At 41.3% G+C, this 23,028-nt stretch overlaps 1 protein-coding gene across 1 annotated transcript; it reads right to left on the bottom strand.

The window, feature by feature from the left end:
* Positions 1 to 21,250: 21,250 nt before the first annotated feature.
* On the bottom strand, positions 21,251 to 22,701 carry msc (musculin (activated B-cell factor-1)). Its single transcript, XM_085417780.1, has 2 exons — positions 22,054 to 22,701; positions 21,251 to 21,823 (listed from the first exon to the last, which is right to left on the bottom strand). The coding sequence occupies exons 1-2, from the start codon at positions 22,474 to 22,476 to the stop codon at positions 21,746 to 21,748; spliced, it is 501 nt and encodes a 166-aa protein (XP_085273906.1). The 5' UTR covers positions 22,477 to 22,701; the 3' UTR covers positions 21,251 to 21,745.
* Positions 22,702 to 23,028: the final 327 nt, after the last annotated feature.

Below are 23,028 nucleotides of genomic sequence, written 5' to 3'. Positions count from 1 at the left end.
GAGAGGGGTAACCTTATTGACTCTCCTTGGATATAATATGATTCCACTGATGTGCTATTCTTAAATCTCACTCCTTTCCTTTATGCAGACACCATTTTCCTTCAGGTTTGCCTTACATATGTGTGCTGCTAATACAATAACTGGTAAATTCCAAGAATAGTCGCTTATTGGTCCTACCATGGCATTTGCGCCAGAAGGTTGTATTTCATGATTATATTATAATTTTCGTTTGAGTGGGAAATTCATCTTTTCTCTTTTTTTTGACGAAAAAAGACCACAGACATATGGTGGGACTGACTTAATCACATCAACTTTTTACTTTGGGTGTACTGAAAACATCTATATCCAAAACTGGGAAAAATGCTGGCTAGAAATGTGCCTCATAGCAATAGGTCAGCAATAGGTGTGGCTGAGTCCTGCAGACGGATAGTGATCATGTGGATTAAACTGCATTTAGCCACACTTGTCTCATGGGATTTTCCTTGGCTACATGCAAGCAGACACTGAGCCAAGGCCCAGCTCAGTATTTTGACAGCAGAGCCAGAAAAAACAAAAGTGTTTTGCTTTTCCCGTTGAAAAAAAAAGTGAGAGAGAAAGAAAGGAAGATGTAGTGGAGAGAAACAGTAGTCCCTCAGCCACTGCCTTACTCAATCCATATGCAAGGCTTAGAGGCAGGAAATACCCACAATTCAGTGTAATCAGGGGTAGAGGCCGCCTACCCCATTGGAAAGGACCTGGTGGAACTGATTGGGCACCATTAAGGCAAGCAAGGGCTGAATATGCATCACTCTGAAATGTTTCATTTTCATGTACAGTCTAAGTAATGAAAGGGAACGAGTTGTATCTCCTATGAAACTTAAAGCAGAAATGGACCAGTGAAAGATTTTGCCATGTTTTTTCGGTTCACCTCTAATAGAGCAGCGTCACTCTGCTGTCAAATGCCTGTGAGATCTATTTTCTTTACTTTAGAATGACACATTTCCAAGTTGCAAATCCTTAACTCCAGCACACTGCTGCCTGCTCGCTTTGAATTACAAAGGCGCATTTGTATTTTGCTCAGTTGCGTTGATTATTCACAAAAAAGTGATTCTTTTCCACCGATCACAAACAGGACTTCAGCAGCAAATGATAACATGCTTTCCTAGGAAGTCAACAGTTGTTTGACAGACTGGTGGGTTTGTTTCATGATGAGGGAGAACTTCTGGCATGTTAAACCATAATAACACTCCCCCCGCAAACTAGCGTGCTAGACTCAGCCCCTGCGTCAGAACCAGAGCGGGGTTTCCCAGCTATATACAAACGGATGCCGACTGACTTGTTGCCTGTGCTGCTTGACATTCATGGAATCTGAGGAGTCTGCATGTTTACTGATAGTTAGTTTTGGTTTTTCCCTTTTGAGAAAAAATTGAGGAGGCTGGAGGAAACAAGGAAAGCGACAGCTGATGTGGTTAGGTCGAAGGGAATGAACATCTGCCTTTGATTTAATGAGTGGGCCCAATAAAGAGCTGTGGTGCTGGTGCAAAATCTGCCTTCCTCCGATTCTCTGTCTCCTCCTAGATTCTCCCTCAGACTTTTTCTCACTCTTTCTCTTTATTTAAAGACCATCATAGCCACCACATGACTCTGTACTTTACGATTTCTTGATTCTTCTCCTTACTGTTCATGTCAGTAATTTGCGAGCCACTGACAGCCCAATAAAAGACAACAACAAAAAAACAACAACCCCAAATCGAACATTGGTCTATACCAGTCTGAGTTGGACGGAGCAAGAGCAGTTAAATCCTTGATTTGTACCTCTCAAAACTCTCACAAGTCCCCTGTGCCCCTCCACCCCCACTCCCCACCTCCCACACAATTCCCAGTTCAACAGAGCTCCCAATATGAGGCGCGTCTGGTCTACTGTGACAGCATATGGTTATCCACTCAAGGTGTCCGGAGGCACTCATTCTTCATACACTGAGTGCCGGCCTTATTCAGTCAAAGCGGGTACCGCATTCAAAAAGCAAAGAACCTGTCCAACATTGCAACATTAAGAAAAACAAGTTCACATATCTGGCAAGAAAAGGTGTATTTTTCATTTGTTATGCTGATATGGTAAATTGGATTTAACAGTTTCTCCTACTTTCTCTCTCTCTCTCACTGCGCAATCAAAGTAGCTCCCCCCCCCCCACCTCCCTTTTTAGCAGTTTGGTTCGTCTGGCAAAAACAGATCCTCGCTGAATGCTAGTGAAGAGTAAACACACCAAATTAGACACCGATTACATCATATTTTTTCAAATGGGGGCTACAATGGCATCGTGTGAAGTTTTATGAATGCTGTCAGTTGCCTTAGAAAAAAAAAACAGTCACCATGACAATTATGTTTACTTTAAGAAAACATTTAGCTGTTAAATGCACAATTCCTTAAGTGCTTAGCAACTCTGCACAGATGCTTGTACTGTAAACATAGTGAGTATTAGAATGGCATGAACCCAGATATGAAGAAAGGTCTGCAGCCACTTACCACCTACACTACTTTGCTTTTTTATTTGTAGTATCTAAGATTTACAGTGAAGCTAATTTTGCTCCATTTTAATGTGTTCCCCTTGGCAGATTTGACATACACCATATGTTCCCTGATTGAAAGATAGATATATGCAGCATTTCTTGTATTGCATGGCGACACAGGCAGGCATGATGGAGACATAGGCTTGGAGTGATAGCATCTCTGAAAGGCAGCTCCCCTGCGTTAATGGGGGAGTTATCCTATTAGAGCCCCTCCTGTGCTCCACTCCTTTTCTGCAGGAGAGCACCCATCACTGCCTGGTCTGTCCTGCACAGGGGAAGAGGCTAATGGCCTCAGCTGCACACAGTGCTGCCCTCTCCTCCCTCTCTTTATCAGCCTCTGTCTCTCTCATTGTTTCTTCATCTCTTCTTCCTCACTCATAATTCCCAGGATCAATAACTCTCGACCGGTGCCCTTACACTTCCCTCTCAACATGTTGGTCCATAAATCACCCCTCGGCTCTTCTCCGGCAGGAAGGATGCCTCGGCCAGAAAGCATCTCAGGCAATCTCGGGTCAGGTGAAGAGGTGAGGACAGCTTAACGGACTGTCCCCAATAACACGCCGTCTTCTATTGTTTTCACAAAAGAGGTTTTTTTCCCCATTTGCTCCTGAGCCACAGGATGGGTGGGGAAATAAATTAGGAAGCCATACTAAGGTGTTACCCAAGACTTTGAACACATACTGACTTTTCACAGAAAGACATGTGAGCTATTTGTGCAGCTTTAATGCACGCTTCAGCCTGAAGTAAAACTGATGTGGGTTATTTTTTAATAAGGTATGTTGATTTTTTGTTGTACAAAAAGAAAATTTACCATAATGACCTGAGAAAATAATTAATTAAAATGTAATTTTAAAAAAAAAAACTGTATGCAGCAGCTACAGTGTTGTAAAAAAATTTTTTTTGCCCCTTTCTTGATTCTTTGCAAATTTAGATCATCAAACAAATTTGATATTAGACAAAGATAACCTGCTAAAATACAAAACACAGTTTTTAAATGATGATTTTATTTATTAAGTGAAACAAGCTATCCAAATCTACCTGGTCCTGTGTGGAAAAAGTAATTGCACCCTAAGCATAATAACTGGTTGTGCCACCCTTGGCAGCGAGAACTGCAATCAAGCATTTCCAGTAAATGGCAATGAGTCTTTCACATCACTCTGGAGGAATTTTGGCCCACTCCTCTGTGCAGAATTGTTTTAATTCAGATACATTGGAGGGTTTTCGAGCATGGACGGACTGTTTAAGGTCATGCCAGAGGATTTAATTTGGGTTTAAGTCCATTCTTTGACTAGGCCACTCCAAAAACTCTCGTTTTGTTTTTTATTGGCCATTCAGAGATGGACTTGCTGGTGGTCCTGCTGCATAACCCGGGTGTGCTTGAGCTTTACCATCAATTACAACAAGTCGTCCAAATCCTGAAGCAGCAAAACAGCCCCAGATCATCATATTACCAACACCATGTTTGATTGCTGGTATGCGCTCTTTATGAAATGTTCTGTTAGTTGTGTGCCAGATGGGACTCAAACGCTCCACAAAATACAACATTTGTCTAATCAGTCCACAGAATGTTTTTCCAGAAGTCTTGGGGATCATCAGGACTTAATTTATAGCAAATAAAATCTCTTTTGTATTGTTGAATCATGAACTCTGACCCTAAACTGACATAAGTGAAGCCTGCAGTTCTTTAGGTAATGCTCTGAGTTATTTTGTGACCTCCTGGATGAGATGTTTCTGCACTCTTGGAGAACCTTTGGTGGGCTGGCCATTCCTGGGAAGGTTCTCTGCTATTAAAATATCCTCCATTTGTGGATAATGGCTGTCAGTGTGGTTCACTGGAGTCCCAAAGCTTTAGAAATGGCTTTGTGATCCTTTCCAGACTAATACATGTCAAATACTTTGATTCTCTGCTGTTTCTTTAGATTGTAGCATGATGTGTTGCTTTTTGAGATCTTTTAGCCCACTTCACTTTGTAAGACAGGTTCTATTTAAGCGATTTCTTGATTCAACTGGCCTGGCAGTAATCAGGCCTCTGTGGCTTGTAAAAGTGTTCCAAAAAATCTGGTAAATCACCCTTAATTCATGATTTATCAAGAGTGGCAATCACTTTTTCACACAGAGCCAGGCAGGTTTAGATATCTTTTTTCACTTAATAAATGAAATTATCTTGTAAAACCTGCAAAACACGGGTTAACTTTGTCTAATATTAACATTTATTTGATCTACAAAAATGCAAGTGTAAAAAATATGAAATAAAAAACAAAACAAAACTAAGCAATCAGGCAGAGGCAATTACTTTTGCAGCTGTTCCCTTACTCACAAGAAGCTGCCACAGCAGGTACTAGTTGCCCTTCCTGATGCAACCCCAAAGGGATTTGTGGCTCCATCTAGAACTGAAGCAGAGTTCTCTCATCTATTAGGTGAACATGGAAACCACTACTCTATGGAGCTTTGTGTATATAGCTCTGCTTATAAATACACATTTTGTGACACACATGATTAATAGAGGATCAACGACTTTCAGTACCACCTCGTAAGGGGCAACCTCCACTAGGGTTTAAATACCTGGGACCCTCCACCATTTGGTTTTAGAACTGAAGCTTCTTCTTCAATGAGAGATAAATCATAATCAAAATAAATAACTACAAAAACAAAACTTGTAGAAGTCTGGTCACCTTGTTTTCAAGCTCTTTAAACATTAGTACACGAAAAGCAGCTTCTATGGAGACTGTGATAAGAAACAACAAAACTGCCCTACTTTAAAATCACCTCTTGTGCTTTCCATGAGATATATACACAAACATAACGATCATTTAAACATTACCGTGGTTTAAAGGTAAAATATTCTCACCGTGCTCTTTTTTTAAAAGTGAAAATCAAAGGCAAAAAATAAATCTTAAAAAATGTCAGGAGTCTGCATCTTTGCTCCTCAGACTATTCACTTCCTTTAGCAGAGCTGCCTGCTGGGTTTTTTTTTTTCTTCTTCCCCGAAAGGCAGCAGAAAGACATTGACCTGGGCCTCTCTTATAAGCCCCTTGTTGCCCATCTAGTCTTTTAGGGTACATCTTCAACATAATTGAGGACTGAGGCGCATGACATTTTTATGCAATTGAGGCATATCAGCGGGGGTGCCCTGAGATATTACGGAAGTGCAGGGGGAAAAAAGAAAACATAAAAACATAGCGTGATCAACTGGGGCCTGCCTGAGGCTGCGCCAAAGCTTGGTTCAACAGTGATTACAAATTGTACTCCAGTATCTCATGACATCAAAGGGGAGGGGTGTGGGGAAGGTGACACAAGCTCAGTGGGAAAGGTTGATGATATATGGTGTGAGAAGACAGGCAGTATGAGCCTCATTGAGGGGCTCATGCGGAAACATTTTGGACAAACTCTCGCTGGAATGTGTTTGCCCTTGTGACCCATATGTTCCAGGCAACATTCAGTCAAGAAAGAAAGAAAGATGTTGTTGCTTTTCCTCACAAAAGATGCTCAGAAGCTGTAGTCGGAACAAAGTCAGGAAATAGCAGTGGGCTTAGTTTATGCTGTAACCATGAGGGATTAAAAAAAGAAAAAAGAAAGAGACAGAGATCACATTCATCTTCAAGTCTTTCACTGTTTTTACCACATGTTTAAAAAGTTAGTATGTTCAATGGGCCGTTGCACGAGTTCTTGGGTCTCAAATCAACCTCTGTGCTTCTTTTGTTTCTATAGGAGCTGAATGGTGGCAGAGTGGAGCCAAAAATACACAAACAGTTCAAAGAAAGTAAAGTTTGATGGGCTTTTTGTGCCAACAATTTATGATTTTGAGTCAAAGGTATTTCTAGAAGAGGCCAATGTTTTTTCCTACCAGACTATAACTGCGCTGATTTACACCAGCAGCTACAGACACATTAAATTTCACCTCCTCCCTTTTGCACTAAACTTTGTCTTTTACCGCAGCACAGGTAGACCATTATTCCCTTTGCATTACGATAAAGAATAGATAAGTGGAGACTCATAGCAGACAAAGGCTTTTCTATTGCAAGTGTGGGTAATCGTCTTGGGGAAGGAGGCACAGTGTTTTGGCAAATTGCACCAGATTCATCTGGCTATAGGCATCCCCTTTCCTGCTCTCTCCTCAGGTTTCCTCCACCCCATCACAGTGCAAGGGCCTTATCACACTGCCCACTCTCAATAGGCAGGGCCGACACTAAGATTTCAGATGCAAGCCAACCTCTCTGAGGAAACAGGTGTCCCCTCTGTCTGCCTGCGGTTGAGGTCCTGCGGTGGAAGCATGGGAAAGGGCAGCCACCGCAGAGGTTCTACCCCAGCGGACAGGTAACAGTGCGCCTTTCAATTCAGCCCGATTTCAGCTAAATTGGCATCCTTTTAGGAACTTGGGGAAGCAGTTGGAAGTAGAAAATAAAGAGCGGAAATTCGCCCAGTGATTCCCAGCTGACTTGAGGAGTACGGTGTTCTCACAATGGGAAAGGAAAGAAACTATTTTGATGTGTAAATGAGATAAGAAATAGAGGAGGACTTAGCAGGGATTGTTTTACTTTGTTGCATACTGTGGAAGAGGCTAATTAATGTATTCATTGCATTCAAAAACAAAAAACATTTTTGATTCATGTGTGGTCTCTGTGTGGGCAAATTAGTGAACCGAGATTTCAGCACTGAGTGTCATTTCCCGAGGACAAACTCTTATTTTTAGGCCAACGTGAGTCAAGAGGGCTTTCTAGCCTTGTGGTGCGCAGGTCATTTTGAAGAGATCAAAAGAGCTGCAGCAAGAGCAGCCCTGAAGCATCCAGCTCATCACCCTGACCTTTGAGCAACGATGCAGGTGTGCAAATTTAACTGATGTTTTTATTACCACTTCAATTCTTCTTCTTCTTAAGATTATTATTACTATTAGACCACAATCTAATTAGCTATTAAAAAAAACCCTAATATATTATTACTTAGTAATTAAGGGTAATCACATTGCTAATGTTTACCCTCACTGACAGCCGCACTCACACATCACTCATAAATTTAGCATGCCATAAACAGTTAGATCATCAAAGTCAAGCCTAGCTTCAAGCACCATCTGGGGTTGAAGGTACAAAGACATTTGCACATGTCATTTAAGGACCTATACGCCCAAATTGTGCAGAGTGATAATATATCGATGGGAACGCCATTAAAAACAGTTTCAGGCTCCTCCTGGATTCATTTGCACTGACCCAGAATGTAGTATTTTCTTAACACAAGCAGCAGGCTGCTTTGATGTTATCTCCCTATCCAAACAGTGGAGGGCCGGCTGCCCCTGCCCCGCCTGTGGCCGCGAAGGACGGCGTCGATTAATCACGGTGAAGCCTGCGAGAGCGCGCTCATAAATCGCCTCGGCGCTCCTTAAACAGGAGAGTCCCAGGGCGCCGCGCCGTCATTTATCAACACTCTCCCCTCCGGATGAGGAGTAAATAAAACTCTGAATATGTAACGGAGGGGAAATGGAGGGAAGAAGAAGTGGGGAGGGTTACCCGGGATGTTGAGCATACGTATTGGTGTAATGGTAAATAAAGAAGTAACTAAACTATGACCTCACAGCAGTCATCAGTTTATTTTGTTTATTTGTTGAGTGTTTGCTCCTAAATCACGTCCTTCCTGGTTACTTTTACGTGACTGTACGGTAAATTAACGGCATTCTTTTGCCACTTCAATAAAGCCCATACTGTGTGACGGCCCTGATCAAAGAGGTACATGAGAGAACTAACAATCATTTGACTGGGTTTAATGGCTTTCTGGGGCCCATTTCAATACATTTCTTACAAACAACATTTTTTTTGTATTTTTTGTAGTTGAAATGTGACTAGTTCACCTGTCAGCTATTAAATGATTAATAAATAAATGAATTTGTTAACTGAGATAATAATTGCCAGACAAACCAGAATTGCTTCATATAAAACTTTACAAAGCTCTTTCCTCTTCACCTGGGTTTTTATTCTGTGGTGTTTTGTAGAGAGAGAGAGAAAAAAATAGGCGCCAAGGCTGAATCATGTTTCTCTCAGTTGGAAATTAAGAAAATTGCATTATCCTGGTAAAGCACATTACAGCTTGTGTTTCTGATGCTGTGTTATTTTAGTACCTGTATACAAGTGTTATGGAAAGGCAATGGCTTAGAAAGCTTGTGAGTCAGAGCTTGATTTTGTTTTTTTACTTTCTTAAAAGAGAAAAACTCACAGAAACCAGATTAGGCCATCTTAACAAGTAAAATGCCATCTAATGATACTTACTGTATAAAGCCGGAGGTGACCCAAAATCAACTTTAATCCATTATTTAAAATCTAAATGTGCAAACTTGTGAATCCATCCTTTGGATGAACGTCAGCATTTAGACTTATCCCTTACAACATTAGAAGATTGAAGACAATTCAGACACTTTCCCAGGATTTCTCTTTGGTCCTGGCTGGGAGTGTACACATAGCTCCTTGTGTCCAGCAACACTGGAGTCCTGGGAGAATCTGGGAGAAGCAGCAGCAGAAAGAACTATCTCCATCATCGGCGCTCACCAGGCCTGTCCTCACACTGGCAAGCCCACAAAGCCTGCCCGGAGACAGATGACAGGGCCACAAAGACAACACAGGTGGCTGGCTGCAGACCACCTGGAGCAGGAAGGCCCAGCCACGCTAAGAACTCTGGGAGACACCACAGAGGGGGGAGTGTGGAAACAGGGGAAAGAGAAAATACAGAGGGAGACTTTGCAGAGTGAGAGATGAAGAAGTCCATTACTCTGAATGAGATAAAAGGAGTAGACACAACTGGCGGGTGACACTAAATGATTTCACCTTTTCCTATTGTGGGCTTTTAAAATACTCAGCACATTTTTGTACCATTTACTTGCTTGAGCGTCCTCTCAAGACTTGATAAGAGAAATAAAACCAGGTAGCCGCCAGTTGGCTAAGCTTAGTAGAAAGAGATAAACCACTAACGTTATTTGAAGGCAGCAAATTCTCCCAGCAGCAGGTATCACAACCTCTTTGAATCACAGTAGCTGTATACATCGTTTTATATGGAATAAAACAGTGTGTGTGCTGAAACAAACAACTTTGGCCAGAGCTAAGTAACACCCTTTGTCGCCTTTTCAGTCTTTGTGCTGAGCTATAAATCAGTTGGTGGACTGTGAGAAAATGTGAGAGTGATGTTAATTCTCTCATTTAACTCTCAGCAACTCCTTTCAGGTAAATTGCACACAATCATAGATAAAGACAAAAAGAAATAAGTTGTGTGCCAAAATGTTTAATTGTTATGGCGTATTGAGGGAAATCCCGCTATAATAAAATAGCAATATTGACCTAAAAAATGTTTTTAGACCTTTCATCTCACCCTTTTAGAAAGCAATATCACATAAATTATATAAAATACCTCCTTCCCCCCAAATGACATCAACTTTCATGTTGTTTTTTCTAATGATTGATAGGCTCATCAAAGCTAAACCTAAATCTATCACCAGCATCTGTGACGGGCTCGTATCAAATGTCACAATAAAGTGACTTACATCAAAATTGACCCCTTTCTCCTATTTCCTTTAACAATACCGTTTAATAACGATATGGTCCGTCACGCCCCATAGTGCAATTACATGCCCTGCTTTCAAGAGGTTTTCTCCTAACCAAGATGAATCTCTCTCCTGGACTCTCGTTCATGCGCACCTTTGAACTGAAGGAGATACTTTAATGCCATGACCTCAATCCATCCCCCCCTTGGAGAGCACAGGGAACTTTTATCCAGACAGCACAATCCCCTCGATTAAAACCTTCACCATGCTGGAGAGTTTGTTGGGCCATCATTCCTTCAAAGCAACGCTGGGTTTCCAGAGCGTTAGAGTGGACTTTGTATCCTTTTTTAAGCATATTAAGGGTGGACGTGCCAGAGATAGAAAGGGAAAATAAGGGACAGCATAAAAAAATCAATCACAGAGCAAGCAGGGTTGATTAGAAACAAGCACTGAATTCATTTTAAAATTGTGACCTGCCGATGTTGTTAGTTTTAAATGGTGGGAATAGCACACTACTTAGACTTTACTGGCTGCTGAAAGAGCAGTTTTGTAAGTTCATCTCAACAGATTGATAAGCCTCAATTATGTTGGTGCATTGAAAGCCAAAAGGAAGTTAGAAAGGAGGTTTTCTTTAAATAAATACCAAGCCAAAGGTCTGCTATTCTTCTAAAATCTATATTGGCTTTGGAAAATAACAGTAACCCTACCATGTATACTAATATCTTTGAAATCCTACTTATATTATCTTAACATCTTCTTAATATCTTCCTATCTGTCTTTGCTATGTTTTCTCCCACTTGTGAGCTTTAATCTTCCGCCTCTCAGACTTCATTTTCAGCCTCTTTATCTCAATACTCTCCTGCTTTTTATGCTCCACTCTCACTTCATCAGTAGCGCTTCGCTGTGTGCAGCCTCCTGTGTATCTGCATGTCTTACATCTGGGTCCAAGCCTCCATGCCGGGAGCCCTTCACCTCCAGCGTAAGGGCCTGCCTGTCTGCAAGTCTCCTCAACAGCTGTCATGAAAACCAAACAGACACTCTTAATTGGTGTTCCAGACTCAAGGAAACTGGACTAAAATATTTGCATAATTTTGCTGCGAATGGAGGAAATTGTTAAAACGTGTGAGTCAAGGCCCTGGTTGTTGCAATCCTACCCCTCGGGCCGAGCAGCTCTTGGGTGCCACCCAGCGCCAGTGGTGCCAAGAGGGAATGGAGCAAAGGGGGGGATGAGGAGAGGAGAGGAGTGAAAAGGTCATTCGAGCTGATCCTATCAGAGTGTCTCAACTTCTCGCACTGCTCAGAGCCAGAGAATCCTGACCCAGTCCGCCCGCAGTATCACATGAACGCAACTCTGGCTAGTTTTTGTACGGGCAAATTACATTATTTTATACAATGTTGAATTATGGGAATAACCTCTTGGAATAACCCAAGATTAAATTTAAACTCGGTCAAATCAGAATTTATATCTCGTTGCTGGTCACAAGGCAAAGCTTTCTATTACTGCACATCACTGAAGATGAGTATTAACAAATAAACAGTTAAAAAAATGTTTTCATGTTGGGGTGAAAAGATCTAAAAAAGAATAAGTACCCTGTGTGCATCTCTGCCAACAGTAAAACTTACATATTTAGATCATAGTGACACCCCCCCCCCCCCCCCCCCCCCCCCCCCCCCCCCCCAATTATGGTGGGCTGTAGAGTGTCAGATTCTGTTATGGGGCTGGGAGAATTCATGAATGGCATAGCTGTCTCTTTTCTTTTTTTGTGGAAGAATCAAGAATAAGAGTGGGAACTTCTTTTGAAGTATAGTTAAAACATAGAGTGATTTAATGTAACTCAGTAAGAACTGTTTAAATCAATAATAATACTAGAATAATAATTATATTAGAAGATAAAAATCTAAGTACTTGTCCATCAAGGCGCCAATGGAAGAGATATAAAGGGGGAAAACCCTGTAAAGTGTCTTAGTAAAGTGTTGAGCCACCTTCACATTGATGCTTGGAGTCTCTGGAAGTCTGCTGGGGAGAAGTCTGCTCACTTCTCTTGCTGTGAAGGCCGTACTGAATTATCTACATCATTTTTAAGCTCATCAAATTATCCAGTAACCCCTTGTGATCTCCAGATTGCAACATTGGCATGCCACACTCCCTTGAGGATAGGAATCATCCCATGTGTTGGTTTTTTTGTGTTGGTTGTGCAGTTATTGTTTCATCAAACAGAACAAGTGGAAAAAATGCCCCCCAAAGACCATAGCCACAGCCACCGGATTCCTTCATTGCAGTGATCAACTTGTGGATTTCCTTTTATTAGTCACCTGTTTTAGTGTGCACACTATATGCCTGTATGTTAACGTACTATATCACTGTATTATATACAGACCCTGTCCACCTCCGTTCTAGTTCCCACACAGTCAGACAGAGGGGTGGGCGTGCAACAGTTACAGCTGAGGCAAAGCTGAGTAATTAAACTAGTCTGGGCCATGTGGAAAAGACATAGAGCTTTAAATGCCCTCGCTGGAGATAACATGAGCACTGTGCAGATAGATCGCATGGGAGCTCCCTGTTAACTGGAGATGCCAGCTGCACAGAGACACTGCAGCGAGCTTTGTCACCTTGTAAATGAAAAAGGAGAGACAGAGAAGCGCGAGGGAGTCGGCGAGCGGCGTTGCGGTGTGTCTTTTTGTTGCACACCAGAGGGTGAGGAAACCGGGAGGGGAACACGGTGATCTGAAATTGCAGGGTGCTTAATAAAAACGTGTAGGAGGCTGGTTTGAGACGCATGGAGTAGCTCAAACAAGCATCAGGTGTCACTGGGATTTCAAAGGAAATTTCATGCTACAAAACTGTATTTTATGGTCCTCAGCTATGAGAGATTGTGAAATTCAAGCCTATGATTGTTGACATTAGATATTATTACGTTTTCTCATTTGCAATATAGATGCAAATGAGCCATCACTGTTTGTACATTTCAATGCGTAAAAAAAGGCCAATTACAAATCCACCAGAGCCGCAAGTAATTATTATTAAAAAAACAAACAAAAGAACTACTCTCTGTTTCTGAGGTGTTATTAGATCTAATCAAGTGAGGATGAAGTGAGTAAACACATCATTAAACATTCAGTCCTTATGAATACAACATAATTATTAAATGACTGTGGTGATTACACACCCACCAGGGTTTGTGACGTGTCGTCATTATCGCACAGATTAATCAAAGCCACGGGCTGAGGCAGCAGGCCTTTTGCATGACTTTCTTTCCAAAATATCAGCATTCAGTCATAAATAATAATGTATTAGTTTAGATACAGCATAATCACTTTGAGGGAACTGTGTTTTAATATTGCTGAGCTGCATCTACACTCTGAGCTTTGATATAGATGAGAGAATTAAAATATGACACATCAGAAAATGATAAAAACAGGTTCCCTAATATTAGCTGTGTGTCTGTTATTAGGCACCAATTAATCAGAGTGACAGGCCCAGAATATGAAGAAAGACGCCTACATGTGCAAAGAGAAAGCTGAGATACAGAATGTGCGTGAGCGTCTGAGTGGGTGCCTTTCCGTTGTTGCGAGGGAGGAAGAGATAGTGAGAGAAACACTGATTGTGTGTCTTTTCAAGTCTGCGACTATGTCTCTATATGACGACAGAACAAACGGGCTCCTCTGTCATGCATGGCCTTGAAAAACCTCTATGGATTTAGGGCTCCATCAGTCTGTCCTTGAAGCTGCCTGTTTGCCTCTTTCCACACCACCGACTAGCCAAACAGCAGGATCCTCCACCTCTCCCACGGGTCAGGTCCCTCTCAACTCCCGGGGTCTTTGATCTGACCGACAGAAGAAGGGGGTCTGAGAGGGCTTTGGGAACTATAAGCTCTGTCTATGAGTGTGATGGGGTAGTAGACTGAAAGCCAGGGGGATGGTTAGGGTCAGGTGGGGTCAAAGGCCAGTGCCCATCTCCACTGTCCTCCTGTTTGTTGGCTGTGGACTGCTCTCGCACACACTCAAGCGCACAGACAAACACGTGCTTACAAATATGTAAAGACAAACAAGTGTTTTTGATCAATAATTTTTATAATTTTTTAGATTTATGTTGAAAAAACATAGAAAGAACGATCACCTGTTTCCAGGTGCTCTCCACAGCATCTTTCAAATTGCTACTTTGGTTTTCCAGCCGTTAATTGTGTTAATTTATACCGTTATCATCATATTTACCCACAGAAGCCCATCTCTAAAGCACTCTCAAACAAACTCAGTGTCTAGCTGGTGAATATAGCAGAGTGTTTAACATTTACACATTGCATGTATTCTTTATTGGTAGGTGTGGCAACCAAAACACATTTAAAAGCAGAATAATTCACTTTTGATCCAAAATTAGTTGGGTAGTAAAGGAAGTACTACAAATAACAATTGCTGATGTTCAGATGTGTAAAGAGCTGCCACTTTACACGTCATATGTGCCAGCACAAGCTGTATTGCATACATTTCTGAAACTGCCACCACTCAATTCAATTTCCAAAAGACACAACATAGCAGGGAGAGAAAGAGTGGCAGTTTTTCACATCTGTCTTCTCATTATGATAACCTCACCGCTCACCTGTGCAAGCACTCACCCATCTGTGTGATCCGGGGGGATACACATGTAGATCTCCACATGTGCCCCTCATCTCTGCACCTTTTCCCTACAGGCAGCCTCTCCTGACCACCGCACAGCCATCAGTCCTCTACTCACTTCTACCCAGGACAGCCCCCTTTTGAAGGCTGAGTAATTAACGTGCCATCTGATACACCATCCGGCCATAGAGGCTCTCTTGGGTAGGGAGGGGGTTTGCAGACACGCACGCATTCACATAGACACACGTGCATCTCATACACGCACAGACAACCCTGCATGCGCACTTGCAAGCCTACAGGTAATCAATCACACAGTGTTAACTGGCCAAGTGTCACTGTCAGCTGTGTCTTATGTATGACGGTGACCCCAGGGTTCGCCCAAAGAGATCATTTTGTGCAGTAATGATAATCCCCACTCCAGCAATTTGGCTCTGGATGTATCATAAAAAATGATCCCAAATGTATGGTGATGATGAAGATCTCTGGCACTTATACAATGTGAATAATTTGGTTACAGGGAACTATTTGACGTTCCAGTTCAGAGTCAAACTGAGTTTCCTTTGAAAAACTTTCCAATCTGAATCAATTTTCAAGTTAAAAAATGAAAAGACGCTATTATTTTGAAAAAAAAAAAAAAAAAAGCTTCAGCAAAATTTAAATGAGTGTAAAAACTTTTTAAAAGATCCCTCAAAACTGAGTAACAATTGGCTGATGATGGGAAACAATTTTACCAACATTTAAAGTACAAAGTGAGACAACTTTATCACTGCTTTGTGTTAATGTACTTCTACTGTAACACAAAATTCAGATATTAATCTCTCTCTAAAAAAAACCTAAAACTTTTGTGTTGCACCTGTGCAGACTAAGCCCTCCTCAGAGGCATTAAAGAAGAAAATATTACAATAAATGTTTCTCTTCCACTTTTTTTTTTTAAGACATCACGTTCCACATGATAACCATGCAAACGCTTTGATTTCTGATGTGGTCATGGAAAGTTCAAGGCTCTTAGGAAAAAAGGTTGGATTTGGGATTTAGTTGCTGGGATGTGGCAGTCAGAGACCCTTGACAGAATATTTTCTCCTTAAGGTTAAAGGTGATGCAGGGATGTCAAAATAAGACTGATGCCTGAAAAAGATAGCCCTCCTGACATTTATTTGATCTTGTGAAAACACTCAGGGCACGTAAATGGTTTCATTAGAGCAATTTTGTGAAACAATATAAATGATTTCAAAAATTGTATAGATACGTATCATCCAAAATATTTATTTTCTCTTTTTGAAATTGCACTTTAAAACCTCTGCCTGTATTCCCCACTATTCCTTCGTGAATTAAGGATTTTGGGGGTTGTGTTTTTTGGCATCTTAAAGATGCCTTTTGATGTGGACAGCACAGCCACGGGCAAAGTGCCCGGAAAGAAGAAAAAAGAAAGAAAAGACAAGAGAAAACAAGAGGAGAAGAATGTGGAAAAAAGTTCTAATCCACAGTTGCAGGTGTGTTACATTTTTGTTGCCCCAGCAAAGGTTCACAACAGAGTTGATGACAAAGGGTCGGGCCCCATGCAGCCTATTGTGGCCTCGAGAACAATATGGAGGCTGTGAATGGCTAATCCCTCTGGACCGCTGACAGGTTAGCCCTTTAAGCAACCTGGGGACTCATTTCTCCACTGGGCTGGGCTGCTGTCTGACAGGGATGGGAAAACCCGGGCTACTTACTGAGCCCTCGCCCTGAGCAGATAGTGGGAGCCATTGTAAAGGAAAATATTATCTCCATTGTCAGGTTGTGGCCATCTTTGTAACATCAGAAGATGAACTCAGGGAGAATATGCCACCGGAGGGCGAACTGGAATGACGATGGTACCAGCTTAGAAAGTGTGAAAGCTATTCGGTCTAGTGGCGAGGATTTTAGTGCAAATCCTTCATTAGGGTTATGTGTTAATGCCAAAGGAGTCATCTTTTTAAAACATGTTTTTGTGTCATTTATATTCCATTTAATAATGAATTTATGGATTTTCTTTTCAACCTAAAAAGAGTGTTTAGGTAAAACTTTGCATTTGGGATTTCTTTCATTCTTTTTTAATGTGCACCTGGGCACAAATGGCGTGATTCATAGCTTGTTTATTGCAACACAGTAATTTACATATCTGCAGAACCAAAACCAGCAGGAACTCAGAGACAGTGGGTGAAAATGTGCAGTCAGTGTGAACATAAAGCAAGCATAGTGGGGGGGAAAAACCTGTTGGTGTGAATCTCTTTGTGAGAGACAAAGAAAGGTGAGGACAAGATAATAAGCCCGAGGGGCACCGCCCAATCCTTGTAAACATGGCTTGGACTGTTTCACATGCCCTGAGAGCAAACGCAAATATCTGTTTCTTCTGGCTCCTGTTTGCAGGAACACTGGAACCAGGACGCCACCCAAGAAGCTCAGCAGCTTACCCAGTCAACAGACAGCCGTGCAAGGCTGATACTCCTGTCCTGTCACCCAGTTAGGGAGACAATGGCAAATCAGGCCAAGCAAGGGCCTGGAGGCTTGCGTGGATGTTGTTTTTATTTTTTGTCAATCCGTCTCACCTTCAGCTCTCTTCGTCCCTCCTTGTTTGTGCATGTTCTTCTGCTCTTTTATTATTCACTTGCGTCTGCCTTCCGTTTCAGCGCGTCCACCTCGTCTTGCCACAAAGAGCCTGAATCCTCTCCTGAGAGGAGTCTACCAGCCCTGCGCTGTAACCCAATCATCTGACAGAAGAGTGTGTCATCTCCACAGAGTAACAGGAAGTCTTGTGCACCAGACAGATCGCCTCGCTGCGTCTGCCCCTATCTCTCACACTCACGCACCAGAGAAAACAGATACACTGTTTTTCTCCCTCACTTTAGAGACTACCTTAAAAAAGGAAGTTGCTGAGATCACATCCGTATTCATGTAGGCATATATAGGCATACCATCAAAGCTAATGAGAATACAGCAAGTTATCTTAAGAACTAATTACCGATAATACAAAATACTACTTTTTTTAAATTTTTTATTACAGAAATCACCTCAACTAATCAATTGTAGGTTTGTTTTTTAAATTAAGCTTGGATACAGGAGAGGAACTAATCTCCCCATGGAGAAGCAGGTACATTAGCATGATTTAAACAGTTGGGGATTAGCATATGCCTTTTCTCATTAGCAGTATTGGCGTACTTGATTCTGAACAACAAACATGCTGACTGTGGTTATGAAAAGGTCAAAGCATGTAGGCTGGATTCCCGCAGTCTGCAGGCCTAAAGTCAGTGTTTTTGGGGTAGTTACAACGGCAGCCTTCCTGAACCCCCCGATGTTGGCTTTGGACCTACACTTCCTTCCTGTTCATGGAAATTCTTCTACAAATAATTAAAAAAAAAATTCAGACGTGCAAAAAAAAAGGAAAAAGAAGAAGAAAAAAACTCGATGGTGCTGAGCCTTGATGACTGATTAGGTAATTTTATATCAAAACAGTGTGTTCATTCTAATGATATATTTTAAAGAATTATAAATTAAATAAAAAAAATATATAAGACAAAGAAGAAGTACATATTTCAGTGTAGAATGGAAACGAGAACCAAGAGAGGAAATGAGCTGCTGGTGTATTCTCATTCAAATTATTGTTAAAAATAAATAAATAAATAACCAATAAAGGAAAAATCACTGAAAATCAATGTAATATCAATTTAACATCATTCTAAATACGCTGTACAATTTTAGGAGGGTAGTCAGACTTTCAGTCTGGCCTTACCCTGATGACTTACGTGAAGATGTGCTGACCTCTGCTGGTGATAAATATTCAAACATTTTGTTTACAATAAATGCATTTAAAAGTCTCTGATTGACAGTAGACTCATTTGATTTCTGATTCAGCTGACCTTACAGCTCTACATCTGGATATTTAAAACTTTATCAGATGAGGAACCGTTTAGGGTTTCCTGCTTTGCAATAAGAAAAGAAAAGAAAAGACTGAAAAAAAAAAACTATAAAAGCAAAGGACTACCGAGAACACTCTAGGATTGAAAGTATTGTCACTTTAACTGTTTCTAGGATGTTTTATTAAATTAGGGGTGATTGAAATTGAGGTCTTTTTTTGTTGTTTTTTGTTTTTTTAATTGACTTCTACACACTTGGATTTAGTACAAACAAGTACAAACTACCTCTTCTAACTTCTTCTTCTGACTCCATTAGAATAGATAGAACAGAAATGGTTCAGTATTAACTGTGGCTTTTTAAAGCCCAAGTGCCCGCATGAACACAACGCAGAGGCAGCTAAAGCCTGTCACTATTGTTATAACTGACAGCTCTAGTTTTACACCATACAAAAAATGTTCCCTGATGTCTCTGCTTTTGTTACCTGGACCCAGTGCAGATGGTGGGAGACAGAAGGACTCTGACCAAAATAACGTCTCTGATAGACAGTCTCCCACCCCATGCATGCAAATGCTGCTGAACTGCAGAGCTCCTTCAGTGACAAACTGCTGCATCCTCGATGCATGAAGGAGCGTTTCCGCAGGTCCTTCCTTCCTGCAGCTGTCAGACTGTACAATCAAAACTGCTCCCAACAAACATACATGTTTACATCAGCACTGTAACTTGCACTATTTTATCAACCGATTCACACTACAACCTGGGTTTGCCTCTTATCTGTATTACATTTTTATTAATTTTAATAACTGTACAGAACTCTGTTTTTGGTAACTAATTTCCTTGATGTAAATATGTAATATTGTGCATGTTTCTGTTCTGTGTCCTGTGTCCTGTTTGTTTGTATATGTGTTTTTCTTGCTGCTGTTACAACCAAATTTCCCCTTGTGGGAACTTAAAGAATTATTCTATTCTATTCTATTCTCCAATACTAGATGACATGGCTTTAATAAAGAGTTGCTTTTCTTAAAATACGTACAAATCCTGTATGCTGAGATGAAATCATTTCACTTCTTTTAACAATATTAAACCAGAAGAAGCAAACTGACATTGTCCATTTACTTAGAAATGACTGTCACTGTGTGCGTGTATGGTTGTAAATTTAAATCAACAATAGAAGAAGCATTTTTACCTGGAAACTGTGGACTTTCTTTTTCTAAAAGAGTCTTTCATACCCAATCTACAAAGTTATGGAAATTTAAATATACATTTAAATATTTTTTCCTCTCATAAATGCGATTAAATTAAACGTCTGCGTGTTTTGTTCACAGTCCTCACCACTAGATGCCACTCATGCAACATTTACAAAATGCATGAGCTCTAAAACACAGCTTAAGTCTCATTAGGCGTCTTCATTTGTTCTGGCCAGTGTTGACATAAACTGAGACAAATTGTTTGGTTTGTGAAAAAACACACAAAAAACCCCAAAAAACCTTCAGTCCTTCAGGAACTTCAGGAAAGGAATCAGCTCACTGCCCAAATATCATCATTCTGTTGACGTGCCACGCTTTGATTAATGGCACCTCATTTGCAGTGCAGTCAAGTTGCACATCAGACATTTACAAGATGCTGTCCCTCAGTGCCACATTTTTAAGTAGATGGTACGACAACAGGCGGAGTGAGTGTGAGAAGGCAGCTCATTAGCTGTCCGGGTCCAAGAGAGTGGCCAGTTTCTCCCAGGAGAGCAGTTCAGAGTTCTGGGAAACTCACCAACGCAGCAACAGCTGCAGCTCTACATGAACCTGATGAAAACTCATCCTCTCCCCTCTCTCTTTCTCTTTCATTTAAAAGTTTTGTCAGTCTGTCCCACCAGACTGCCCGGGCTTGGCTCTCAGCCCATCTGTACTCACATCATTTTGGGGGGTTTAACTGGATAAAATGACTCCCAGATCAAGAGATCACCGTTATCCATTCTCTCTGCCAACTAAGCATGGAGTTGGATGAGTGTGTGTGCTCCCGCAAGAGGGATATGCAATGTATGGAGGGGTGCAGAAGGTTACTGAGGAATTCTACCAGTGACTATTGATTTTTTTGCTGAACTTTTCACCACTCTTATATGAATGTGAATATTATCACTGTGTGGTGTGGTGTTCAAGATTTCCAACCTCCTGCTGCCAAAAATGAGAAGTCATGTGTGGCGGCTCCAAGCAGCTGATATGAGGACTTAGAAGAATTTCTTTAACCTTGTGACCACCACAAATTTAGCATTTTGGTTTGGTTGAGCCACTTATTTGGACCTTTTGTGACAACGCTGGAGATTTTGTCACATTTAGAGTTCATTACAGAGCCTGTATGTGTGTGACGGGTCCAATATTTGCCCTGGCTTTATAGTTTCAGTGCATCTATCAAGAGTGTGTACACACTGATAATTAAAAGGTTTTCATGTCTTTCTAAAACATGTTTTGTTTACGCAAGTAGCACAGATATTCACATTTCTAATTTACTTTTTATCGTGTGAGCGCTTTCTGATGTTCATCTCCTGCAGATGTGCCGAATTATCCAGCAGTTCTCAATGCATGGATACATGCATATGGCTAAATGGTGAACTTCTATGGAAACAATAAATGCAGACAGATTCTCACATTGTCTCAAATGCAAAGACTTTAAAACACAAATACAATAAATAGATCTACAATACAGGTGAATTATTGTGGTTACTGTCATAGTGTCAAGCCAAACTAGCAAAAAGCAGAAAGTATTTTAAGTTGTGAGGTCTTTTGTTTTGTTTTTTTAAAATTCGCTCATAGAGCAGAATGAAAGAATCAAACTGCAACTGGACATCATGCACAGGCCGAGCTGCCGAAACTGTTTAATGTATCAAAAGTGTGTTCAGCCATATAACAGTTTATGCTGTGCACAGACTGATGGGGTGAAAGATATTAAAGACGTTTGCTAAATCCAAATTTTATACACAAAAAAAAATCAAGCATAAATGAAGATTAGATGTTACACTCAGTGTAAATGTGACATAATACTGATTTCAGCAAACATGCACACAGTAAAACATAATAGTTTTAAATTCACAGTCATTGTTTAGGGCATGTGGTTAAAACGGGGTCAAACTGATGCCCCTCCTTTTTGTTTTTATTGTTGTTGTTGTTTTCAGGTTTTAGCAGAAGAGCTTGAGCTTGGTGGGTGAAGACGTGTCGCCTAAGCTGTTGCTCCACAAAGTCTCATAGATGATGAGATGTCTTCCTCTGACCTTCCTGTCATCATAAATGGCCAGGTCTGTTGGAGAAGAATACAAATTCATTTGCTCAGAATGACAATGGTTAATTCAGAATTGCTTTCATTTTGGAAAAATCATGCATTCTGTTATGTCAGCAAAGATGACAATAGGGTTCATACTGAAAGCCAGAAGCAGAGGACAGTTAGTTTTATAGTTGCTGAAGCAATGTGTAAAAGTATAAAAGCAAAAGTTGATTTCTGTCATGGCTGTAAAAGTTTGGCATTCATACCAGACTGACAGGGTGTGCAAATCTGCTCTCGAATCGGTCATCCTGCAGAAGCTGCCTAAGGTGGGAAATGTAGCTAGAAGCGAGACGAAGGGTGTCCAGTTTGGAAAGTTTGGTATCCGCTGGCACCCAGGGCAGGCTGGTTTTCAGTCTGGAGAAAGCTTTGCTCAGCACTCTCATCCTCGCCCTCTCCCTGGCGTTAGCCGCGTTCCTCTGCGACTGTCGCGTTTCCCTCTGGTGCGCTTTGGAAAGTCTGTGCTCCTGCTTGATCCTCCCCTCAACACCTTCGTCTTCCAACTCCTCCTCCGAGTACCGGCTGGGATTATAGCAGGTGACTTTCCGCGCGGTGGCCTCCAAGGCAGCGGTAGTCCTTTTGTGGCGTGTCTCGTCGTCCTCGGCATCACTTGCAGCAGAGCCAGTGGACATGGCTGCTCCACCTGCGCCTGGGGAAACAGACCGGAGTGGCACTGTGGACGACAGACAACAGTGAAGTAAATGACGAGAAGCTGCAAGTCAGCACCTCCTTGCAGTTTCCATTTGGTAACCCTGGAACTTATTTCCCACAGAAGCGCTAAAACGTCAACCCTTGATTCACTACAGTACCATCTGCACCAACTAAAGACAGCTCTGTCTAAAGAGACATGGCCTAGCTATCCCTCTAATTTAAGTGTCATGGACTTGGCATCTGCACAGTTTTTTTGCTGAGCATTTCTCCTCCCCCTTTTTTGTCCGAGCGACCATGACCTCAGTGGGACCACAACTCCATCTCGTTGTGTAAACTGTTAAAGACACATGTTGCTCATTTGCATCTTAATTTTTTTAAAAAAAGTTAAGTCCTGTCAACTATTTGCCCTCAGAGATAGTTAAAGCAAAAGATGCAATGAAGTTCATCCAAAGCTGTTTGTGCAATCATTTTACCCTTTTTTCTTTTTTTTTTTTGCAAATTCCTTAAACATTCTAAATTTATTGGAGAGCATG

This window comes from Rhamphochromis longiceps, linkage group LG9, assembly GCF_057381845.1.
Source record: "Rhamphochromis longiceps isolate RC_006_pf linkage group LG9, R_longiceps_female_GT1.1, whole genome shotgun sequence".
Taxonomy (NCBI): Eukaryota; Metazoa; Chordata; class Actinopteri; order Cichliformes; family Cichlidae; genus Rhamphochromis; species Rhamphochromis longiceps.
The sequence above is the reverse complement of the archived record's forward strand: the minus strand, read 5'-3'. Positions and strand labels throughout refer to the sequence as shown.

Coding starts and splice junctions, on each gene's coding strand:
- msc (XM_085417780.1), bottom strand. CDS start 22,476: ATGTCCACTGGCTCTGCTGCAAGTGATGCCGAGGACGACGAGACACGC. Junction 21,824..22,053: donor TTGCACACCCTGTCAGTCTG/GTATGAATGCCA, acceptor CTTCTCCAACAG/ACCTGGCCATTTATGATGAC.